The sequence below is a fragment of the Microcebus murinus genome, chromosome 4, assembly GCF_040939455.1.
Source record: "Microcebus murinus isolate Inina chromosome 4, M.murinus_Inina_mat1.0, whole genome shotgun sequence".
Taxonomy (NCBI): domain Eukaryota; kingdom Metazoa; phylum Chordata; class Mammalia; order Primates; family Cheirogaleidae; genus Microcebus; species Microcebus murinus.
The window spans coordinates 4,747,314-4,756,891 of NC_134107.1; the positions used below are offsets into that span (position 1 = coordinate 4,747,314).

Below are 9,578 nucleotides of genomic sequence, written 5' to 3' on the forward strand. Positions count from 1 at the left end.
TTCTCTCTCGAGTCTCGCCCCTGCCGAGGTCGGTCGGGGGCCGGTGCCATGGTTCTGAGGACACCGCCTGCTGCCACGCTCTTCCTCCCGCTGGCGCTTTGGGAAGATGCTGAGGTTTTAGGAGCCGCCTCCGAGTCCTCAAATCCTGAACGCCTGCAGTTGCGCCCGCCGACGGGGGCACGCTGGCTCTCCTGAGCTGGCGGCGTTTCCGCAGGGAAGATCTTGGGCCCCAGCAGCGCCTCCTCTGCCGCTGGCGCCTCCCAAATATCTTCCGCTCCGGAATCTGTCTGCTTGACAGACTCGCTTTCTTGTTTCCTGTTGTTGCTATTTTGGTTTCTTCTTTGCTTGTCCTGGTTTTGTTTCTGTGGGGGAGACAGGCCCACTTCCCCCTGGAAGCCAGAGATCCCTTTTGAAAAACACTTAAAGGCCGGGTGCGGTGGCTCACGCCTGTCATTCTAGCTCTCTGGGAGGCAGAGGCGGGCGGATCATTTGAGCTCAGGAGTTCGAGACCAGCCTGAGCAGGAGCGAGACCCCATCTCTACTAAAAACAGAAAGAAATTAGCCGGACAACTAAAAATCGATATAGAGAAAATTAGCCGGGCATGATAGTGCACGCCTGTAGTCCCAGCTACTCGGGAGGCTGAGGCAGGAGGATCACTTGAGCCCAGGAGTTTGAGGTTGCTGTGAGCTAGGCTGACGCCACAGCACTCTATCCAGAGCAACAGAGTGAGAGTCTGTCTCACAAAAAACCCAAAAAACATTTAAAGTAACATTGTTTTGTTTTTATTCTTTGTGTTTGTTTTTATAGCTGCCCTGTCTGGGGACTCGCGTCCCACTGCCTGGGTCTTGGCCCATCTTTGCTCCTGGCTAATTTGACTCTTTTCCTCCCTTTGTGCCTTAGTTTCCCCCTCTGTAAAGTGGGAGGAATAACAGCACACATTGCACGGAAGCCCTGCGTGTGTGGTGATGGGTGTAAGGAGACGTCACTGGCTCGCATGTGGATGGGAAAGGGGCCTGGCCACAGCCACACAGTGTCAGCTTACAGGACATGACCGCCAGTGGCAGCTGCCTGCAACCTGGTCAGCGCCCAGTCCTGGGGTGGCCTCCCCCCCAGACCTCGGCCAGGCTGGTGGGCATGGCTGGAGCACTGGTGGTGGCCAGAGACAGCCCAGGCCCTCCTCGCCTGGCCCGCGGGGGGGGGGGCACAGTGGAACTCAGGCCACCGAGCCCCCACCAGAGGTGTCCTGGGTCAGTGTGGGTGTCGCCTTTGCCCCCCTGGGGTGCAGGCTGCCCCACCCCCCCATGCCCACCTGCCATGCAGCCGGCCCAAAGCCAGGGACAGTCGTACCCGCCCCTGCGGCTCCACCAAGCCCCTGCTGCGCTCGGTGTTCTCTGCTGTGGGCAGAGCAGCTCCCAGATCCAAGTTCCTCTGTGACAAGCGCCCGGAAGAAAACCCACCAGGGAAGGTGTGACAGGACAGGGTGCGCAGGCCGCCCCTCAGGGCCCCGCCCACGTGTGCTGCCCCTGCTGCCTGTCCCCGGGCTGCCCCCGTGGCCCACCAGCTCCTCGGTCCCCCGCACAATCCATGTCCACGTGACGGCCGGGGTGACCTTGGGGTCCTAGGCTGAGCCTGGTCTCTGGCCGCTGCACCCCCAGCCGGAGACCGGCCCTGGGTGCCCAGGGGCTGTGGATGCTGAGCGCTCCCTGCCCCCATGCCGTCCCTCCCCGTGGCCGTGTGGCCCCTCGCTGCCTGCTGGGCCCAGTGCCATCCTGGGGTTTCGCCACGGCCTGTGGGCCCACAGAGGGGTGGGCAGGAAGGACGCCAGGACAGGAGACGTGCACGATGCTCAGAGTTTATTAGCAAAACCGGGGCTGGGTGAACAGGGGTGATTGGGGCGCTGAGCCCGCCCTGACCCGGCCACGTGACCTCAGCCCCGGGACCCCCGCCGCAGGCGTGGGCAGGCGGCCCCCTGGCCTGGCGCAGCTCCCTGGTGGGGCCCGGCCTTGCCCAGACTGGCCTGTCTGCTCTCTGGCTGCTGCAGGGGCCGGCTGGCCTCGGTGCGTGGGCCGGGCAGGGGCGGGGCCTGTGGGCAGGGCAGGTGGCAGAGACGGGCCACAGGGTCTGTGAGGGCAGGGCCCGTGCAGGGGCCTCCTCACGGGGGGCCCCACTGACCATCACCCCCGGAGTGCCCGTCCCCTCGACGGGGCAGCAGAAGGTGACAGAGGTGGAGGGAGCCACGGTGGGGTGGGCTCCGTGGAACAGGCCACCTGAGGTTTTCCTGGTCAGTGATGCATGTCCTGGCTCCAGGTGGAGGGGCATGGGGGCCCCTAGACTGGGAGGACAGGGGCATCTGTGGGCGCCGTGGGCAAGGGGACACAGGATGGCTCACAGCCACACTCGTCCACGTGGGTGTAGGTGTGCACGATGGCCGTGCCGTCAGGACACCGCATGGACACGGTCTCCGCGTGGACCCGGCTCTCCTGGCAGCAGGTGCACTGGTGCTCCATGGCCTGGGCCTCCGCTGAGTACCTGCACAGGTGGGGCTGCCCTCAGGACTGGCCACCGTGGCCCTGGCCGCCCCTAGGTCTGGGGTAGTTGCCCAGCTGTCCACAAGAGGCCTTACAGTCGCTCTTGGAGCAAGCAGGGCTTTCCCCTCCTGGAAGGATGGGGCAGTTCTCTGGGCATCAGAATCACTTTGAGCCCTGTTCTGTCTTCTGTGGCCTGCCGTGGCTCTTCCCCGAACCAGCTCCTCCCTTTTGCTGACCTCTGGAGACCCTCCCCTGGGACCCCGAGCCCGGCCTCACCCTTCCTCCTGCCTCCCCGGCCAAGGGCTGCCAGCCTCCTGGCCACGCCTGCTCACAGCTGGTCACAGCCCAGGGCTGTGGGCGTCCATGGAAGGCTCTGATTCTGCCCACCCTCCCCAGGTGGACGCTGCCCCTCAGGCCCCCGGACACGAGCCCACAGGCAAGGAGCTCTGTGGGGCGGGGGCAGGGGGCACTTCCTGCCTCCTGTAGCAGGTGTGGGTCCTCCTGGCCCAGCGCAGGGTGCAGACAGGCCCTGTGAGCGCTGTGTGGCTGGGGTGGCCACCCACGTGGGCACATACTCTGGGGGCAGGGCCAGGAGCCCACTCACTTGGACGCTCCGGGGCAGGAGCCCTCGCAGAAGGTGATGTTGACCACCCCCTCGGTCTCACAGTCCCCATGCCGCAGGACGGTGGTGTTGACGTGGACCTGACACGAGTCTGGGAGGAGAAGAGGCAGTGCAGAGCCCGGCCTTCCACGTGGGACCAGCCCTGCCATCACCCCCGGGCTCGGTGTGGGGTCTCAGTGCCCCTGGGCTCCCCACGGGAGAAGTCTGGGCAGGAATCCCCGGGGTGGGGCCCGGATGGCAGTGGCAGGTTGGCGTGGGAAGGTGGCCTCCACTTACCCACTTCCTCACAGGAGTAGCAGCAGCCAGTTTTCCTCAGGGTTCCCTGCAGGGCCAAGGACACGGGGCGGGGCCTCTCAGGTGGGGCCTCCTGGGTGGTTGGGTCCTCCCAGAATGGGGTGGGGCCTCACAGGTAGGTGGGGCCTATGGATGGGGGGGCGCCTCCCTGAGGTGGGGGCTAAGGTGGGGCGGGGCCTCCTTGGGTGGGGCTTCCCTGGGCAGGGCCTTCTGGGGTGGGGTGGGGGCTCACAGGTAGGTGGGCCTCTCTGGGTAGGCGGGGCCTCACAGGGAGGTGGGGCCCCTGGGTGGGTGGGGCTTCCCTGGGCAGGGCCTCCGAGTGGGGCGGGGCCTCCGGGCACACACCCTGCAGCTGATCACGTCAGGGCAGGGCGAGGGCTGCGGGATCAGCACGTGTTGTCCGTTCTCGACTTCACAGCGGTACTCGGTGCAGTTGTCCACCTGGCTGTTGACCCAGGTCCCGTTGGGCTGAAATGCAAGGCGGAGGGCGGAGGCAGGGTGGGGATTACCTCGTGTGCTGAGCCGGCTGGGGGTGAGGGTCTCCCAGGAAGGGGCTGAGATGCCCCCACACGCCCTCCTGTTACCTGGACCAGCTGGCCGTCGGGCGTGAGGCAGGCGTGCTGCTCGCACTCCCCGCAGCACTGTCCGGCCACGCTCACGTACTCGAAGCCCTGCAGGACAGGAGGGTGGTCAGCCCCTACAGCCTGGCCTGGCCCCCGTGCACACCCCAGCAGCCCAGTGGCCCTGAGCTGTGTCCCTGCGCTGTTGTCCCCACTCGGCCTCACCCCTGCTTCCAGCATCTCCTCTCTGCCTCCTCCGCCTTCCTGGCCCCTGGCCCCGCCGTTCCCTCTGCTTTGCACTCCCTGCCTCTGGGGGGAGCAAGACCCCAGCCCAGGCTGAGCAGAGAACTCCCCGAGCCCAGCCGCAGGGCGAGCGCACCTGGGGGCAGGTGGTGTTGCAGGTATCCTCCTCACACTGCACGGTCGGGTCCTGGGGGTCCGCAGAGAGGCAGGTGCAGGTGTGGCAGGGGACGACCCCTGGGAAGGTTGTGCCGACCTGCAGTGGGCGGGAGGGTGGCACCGAGGGCACGGGGGACACCAGGGCCGGGACCCCTCCCTGCGGCAGGCGGGGCCCACGGGCCAGTCTCCCGGGCAGGGGCGGGACCCGGCGGGTGTGTTCTGCACACGCTCTCGCTGGGCGGCCCTGGAGCTGACCTCTTGGAGGAAGGTGCCCCCAGAGCCCCTCTGCCGCCCCGCCCCCTGGCGGGAACGTCGTGGTCAGGATGGGGGCCCAGAGGGACGTGAGGCCCCTCACAGATGATCAGGCCCACCCCCAGACGCGCGTCCTTACCCCATAGTGGGTGCCATTGTAGGTGCACAGCTTAGGTGCTGAGAAGAAAGAGGGCTGCGCTCAGGTGGCGGCGGGGAGGAAACCCTCGCCCGCCCCGCCCCTCCCTTCTCCGCCAGCCCCACTCACTGCAGACGAAGGTGGGGCAGCACTGGCCCTCCTCCTGGGTGCGGGTGGGCACCTGCCCAGGCCCACAGGTGGGCGGGCTCGGGGGCGGGCAGGTGGTGGTGTTGCAGACTGCGGGACAGGTGGGTGCCGTCAGGGCGCTTCCTGCCTCCCGTGGACAGCGCCTCCCACGTTGCAGCCAAACAGGTGTTTTCTCCTCGGGGCTGCCCACGCCATGGCCCTTCCTGCCTCCCCCAGCCCCCTCCGTCCCTGGGCTGTACCTGGGCAGGCCAGAGGTCACAGCCTCCTCTCCAGGTGGCAAAGTGGGGCAGCTCGAGCTGCGGTGCCCTGCCGTCAGCTGCGGCCCAGCGGGACGCCCCTCTGCACCCCCCGGCCCCCCAGTGCTGCGCCCGGGGTCTTACCGCACACCGTCTCGGGGCAGCAGGGCTCGTCGGCCCGAGGCCTGGTCACGGCGACCACGCCGGCCCCGTCACAGGTCGGGGGCTGGGCCTGGGGCTCGCAGCGCTTCGGCTCGCACTGCACGGACACCGAGCCCTCGTCGCACACGCAGTCCTGGCACTGGCTCACCCACCGCTCGCCGGGCTGGAACAGACCGGGTCAGGGTCCCCAGGGGCTCAGGACGCGGTCGGCCCCGGGCATGCTGGGACCCCGCCAGGTGCCGTCTCCGGAGGGGCGCAGAGTGACGGGGCAGGGAGCCCACGCCTGCCGCGGGACACGTCCACATTGCCCGCCACACCCGCCACGCCGCAGCTGCCGGCACAGCTGCCCACAGATGGGCGCGCTCCCTCCCTGCCTCCCGAGGGGTGGGGCTGGTGGGGCGGAGCCACTCACCAGTTTGGGAAGCCCGTCAGGTCCCACGCAGGCTGGAGGGAAAGGAGCAAAGGTCACTGAGGGTGCTGGGTCCGGGCGGCGGGCAGAGGCCACTTGCCGCCATGGTGTGCGCTCAGCCTGGCTGCTGCTGTCCCCGGGCCAGGCCTGTCTCCCCAGGGAGGAGGCCCCAGAGGGCTGGCGGGCGTGTGGGGCGTGTGGCTGGGGTTCGGGTCAGGTCGCCAGGAGCCCCGCTCTGCGGTGCGTGGGGGCCCCGACCTGGCAGGTGGCGTGGACCCCCCCTGGGGCCTTACTAACCCAGGCCCTCCTCCCAGCCCACGGCGACACGTCCGGGCAGGGGGGCGGAGCTTACCGCAGGTGTGCACACAGATGTCCTTGAGCGTGTTGAAGAGGATCTGGCCGTCGGGGCAGAAGCAGCCCTCCGCCAGCCCCCCACTCACTGGGCTCTGGCTCCTGCACAGCCAGAAGGGCAGTCCTGGGGCCCTGCGCTGTGGGGGGCCCCCTCGCACCCTTGTCCCTGTGAGCCCCGTGACGGGCAGGGGACCGATGGACAGAGGGAGGATCGGGGTCCAGGGTCGGGGTGGGGTATGGGTGCCCACCGGCTTGTCTGTAAGGCCAGCAGAGTGACGGGGGTGCTTCCAGGGAGCCCTGGGGTCGGGGGGTATCTAGAGATCGGGGCCCAGAGACCAGACGTCCTCTGCTCTCCTCCACTCCCCCACGCCCCCGCTTACCTGGAGTCGCAGGACTCAGGCTGCACGGGGCCGCAGGGCTTGTACACCTGGGCTGGCGGGCAGGGGAGGTCTGTGGGCACAAAGAGGGGTCAGACAGGCCGAGGTGACTGGAGCCCCTGGGCCGTCCCTGACTCACCGCACAGCCCGCCAGTGGCGTTGCGCCAGTCGCTGCACACGCCGTGGGCGCGGCACAGTGCCGCGTAGGCCTCCAGGCTCTGGCAGGGCACCCCGGGGTGGCTGGAGCGGCAGCCGTCGCTGATGCAGGCGTTGACGAACGGGCCGGGCGGGACGAGGCCGTGGCACTCGGCAAAGACCCTGTGGACGGGAGGTCAGGGCCAGGAGCACCGCGCCCCAGCCAGCCAGGCCTGGGCCCGGGCAGGGCGTGCCCCAGGGCCTGCCGCCCCACAGGAAATACTCACGGGCTCAGCAGGAGCTCGCAGAGGGGCTCTGGGGGGCACTGGGTCGGCGTGGGCCTGTGGGGTGTTGGGGACATGGGGCTGGCGGTCGGGGGGGCGCCTGTCGGGGCCCAGCAGCCGTCTGGGCTGTCGTCGGGGACCAGCCAGGACTTGGCCATGTCCTTGCAGGTGGGGGCTATGGTGCCATCCGGCCGGCGGCAGTCGTCCTTCTGGTTGTTGGTGCAGGTGCCTGGGCAGGACGGGCACCGCTGGGCTGGGCGCTGAGCAGCCTCCCGAGGCCCCGCCCTTCCCCTGTGGCCGCTCGGGACCCAGGCCCGGGGGGGGGGCCCTGCGGGCCGGGCCGCACCACTCACCACACTGGCCCTCCGTGTTGTTGCCGAAGAGGCTGTAGGACAGCCGGACCTGGAAGCTGTGCCCGTCAAAGGTGATGCTCGCGCCGATGGCGGGAATGTCGACGCCCATGGTGCCGGCGCCGGTCAGGGACACGCTCACGCCACGCTTGGTGAAGCCCCTGGTCACCCGCACGCGGCCGAAGAGGATCTGGGGGCACACGGGGGCCTGTGACCGGGGGCAGGGCCCAGCACCCCTCACCCCGAAGCTGGGCTCTCCCTTGGGCCCGGGGCCTGCAGCGGCTGTGCCTGGGCCCCGTGGGCGTGCCCTGCCCCTCGGGGCTGCCGCGGGCAGAGCGGGGCCAGAGCGTCCGCAGCCGCCCTTTCCCGCCCGCCAGGTGGGGACCAGGCCTCGGCCCGACCGCCGGCCCGGCTCACCAGGCTCTCCTCCTTCCCGCGGACGGTGGTGGTGGTGAGGACGATGTCCATGGACTCGTAGTGGATGCTGAGGGCGCGGGGGCAGCCAGCGGCAGAGGCGGGGGCTGAGGGCCCACAGTAGTGGCTGTACAGGAGGACGGTGAGGTTCCCGTGGCGCGGGTGGATCTCTCTCACCAGGACGTAGGTGCAGTTGTCCAGGAAGGAGTAGGAGGTGCCGTCGAAGGTCAGGTAGTGGGAGTCGCCCCACCCGCTGCAGGAGCCTGGGGACAGGACACAGGAGGCTGGAGGGCCCTGCGGCCACCGCCTGAGCCCTCCACTTCCGTGGTCGCCCAGCGTCACCACCGTGACTGTCACCTCGGGAGCCACTCAAGCCTCTTCTATAAAAGGGTTACCACGCGTTGAATGGTGCCCCAATATCCACGTCCACCCGAGAACCGTGAATGTGCCCTTGTTGGGAGGAAGGTCTCTGCAGGTGTGGTGGAGTGAAGGATCTGGACACGAGATCATCCCAGACCACCCGGGGGGGGGGGGCCCAGATCCCGCGACGGGGGCCTTGTGAGTGACCGGAGAGACACAGACACGGGGAGAAGCCACGTGGGGCAGAGGCCGAGGTTGGGGTGATGCAGCCACAAGCCGGGGTGGGGGTCTCTGCAGCCCCCAGAGCTGGGAGGGGGGGGGTCCCCCCGAGCTCTGCAGGGAGCACGGGCCTGCCCGCTCCACCTCCAGGCTCAGGCTCGGGGCTAGGGGACTCCGTGTCCGCTGTCTGGAGCCGCCTGGTGTGTGGCTGTGTGTGGCGGCAGCCCCGGGACACGGACATGGCAGGGTAGTCAGAGCCCCACCTCCTCTTAGCAGTGCGTCCTGCTCCGTAATGGGGGCCGTCGTTAGGACCCCAGGAAACGGCACTTCCCGCGACCATCCTGCACGTCCCCTGGCCTAAGAACCCACGGCTGGTCCGCGGCCTGGCGCAGATGCGCTCGGCAGGCCGGCCTCGGGCTCCCCTCCAGCCCGGGCACTCTCGGCAGCCTGCACGTCAGCAGGACCCCAGTGGGCCCCCATGGCTGGCCTGGCTTCTGAAGTGACAAGCTGCAGATCTCCCAAACACCCAGCCACACCCCCTCTGCCAGCCTGGCCACCACCACGTGTGTCCCGCGTGGGGGTCACACCCGGCATGTGCTCACACTCGCACTCGTAGTGGAAGTCGCAGGGCTGGCTCTGGTTCCACACTTTGAGGGGCTGCTGCCCGTTGACACAGGTGACGTTGGCTACCGGCTTGGGTGGGAGCAGGACGATGTGGTTGTCACCCTCGCACCTGGCCACCATGCAGTTCTCCAGGGTCCAGGACTCATTCACCTGGGCAGGGAACACACATGGTGCTCCTTTGGGCTGACTTCGGGGACCCTCCCCAGCCACCCCCCACCCTAACTGCCTGTAGCCTCAGGTACCCCATGGCCATAAGAACCTGCCTGCAGAGGGTCACTGAGGCAGGCCCAAGGACCTAAGCTGGGCTGTGCCCCTCTCAGACTAAGGGTGGTACAGGGGGAAAGTGGGGCCCACCTGTCGGGGAGGGATGGCGTTATCACAGCCAGGGGGTGGAGAGGTGGGAGGCAGGGGAGTAGAGGGTGCCGGTGGTGGGGAGGTGGGACAGTGCCCCTGGAAACGTTGGATGTCACAGTGCTCAGTGCAGACGGCGTAGAACTCGCAGCCAGCTCTGTCAGTCTTATTGTAGATGACGTCCCCTGGCAAAGAGAGAACCATACGAGATGTAGCCACATCCAGGGACCATCCAGTCGAACCCTGGGGACAGCACAGGCAGAGCTGGGGGCGGAGGGAGCAGGTGTCGCAGGTGGGCCCCGGGACAGGGCGGAGACTGATTGCGGCTGTGGGGGAGAGCCATAAGCTCCAAGGCAGACCCAGCTGC

The 9,578-nt window shown here is 68.2% G+C and overlaps 1 protein-coding gene across 1 annotated transcript in view; it reads right to left on the minus strand.

Moving 5' to 3' along the window:
- Positions 1–1,853: 1,853 nt before the first annotated feature.
- Positions 1,854–9,578, minus strand: part of MUC5B (mucin 5B, oligomeric mucus/gel-forming) — a 35,687-nt gene continuing 27,962 nt past the window's right edge. The window contains exons 31-48 of the mRNA XM_076001348.1: positions 9,215–9,396; positions 8,839–9,010; positions 7,661–7,920; positions 7,247–7,433; positions 6,897–7,122; positions 6,614–6,792; positions 6,478–6,547; positions 6,099–6,199; positions 5,750–5,781; positions 5,320–5,500; positions 4,922–5,029; positions 4,796–4,833; positions 4,385–4,501; positions 4,030–4,116; positions 3,791–3,913; positions 3,428–3,473; positions 3,134–3,242; positions 1,854–2,530 (exon numbers count right to left, since the gene is read on the minus strand). Coding sequence (XP_075857463.1) covers positions 2,329–2,530; positions 3,134–3,242; positions 3,428–3,473; positions 3,791–3,913; positions 4,030–4,116; positions 4,385–4,501; positions 4,796–4,833; positions 4,922–5,029; positions 5,320–5,500; positions 5,750–5,781; positions 6,099–6,199; positions 6,478–6,547; positions 6,614–6,792; positions 6,897–7,122; positions 7,247–7,433; positions 7,661–7,920; positions 8,839–9,010; positions 9,215–9,396 — 2,420 coding nt within the window. The 3' untranslated portion in view covers positions 1,854–2,328. The remainder of the gene's footprint in view (positions 2,531–3,133; positions 3,243–3,427; positions 3,474–3,790; positions 3,914–4,029; positions 4,117–4,384; positions 4,502–4,795; positions 4,834–4,921; positions 5,030–5,319; positions 5,501–5,749; positions 5,782–6,098; positions 6,200–6,477; positions 6,548–6,613; positions 6,793–6,896; positions 7,123–7,246; positions 7,434–7,660; positions 7,921–8,838; positions 9,011–9,214; positions 9,397–9,578) is intronic.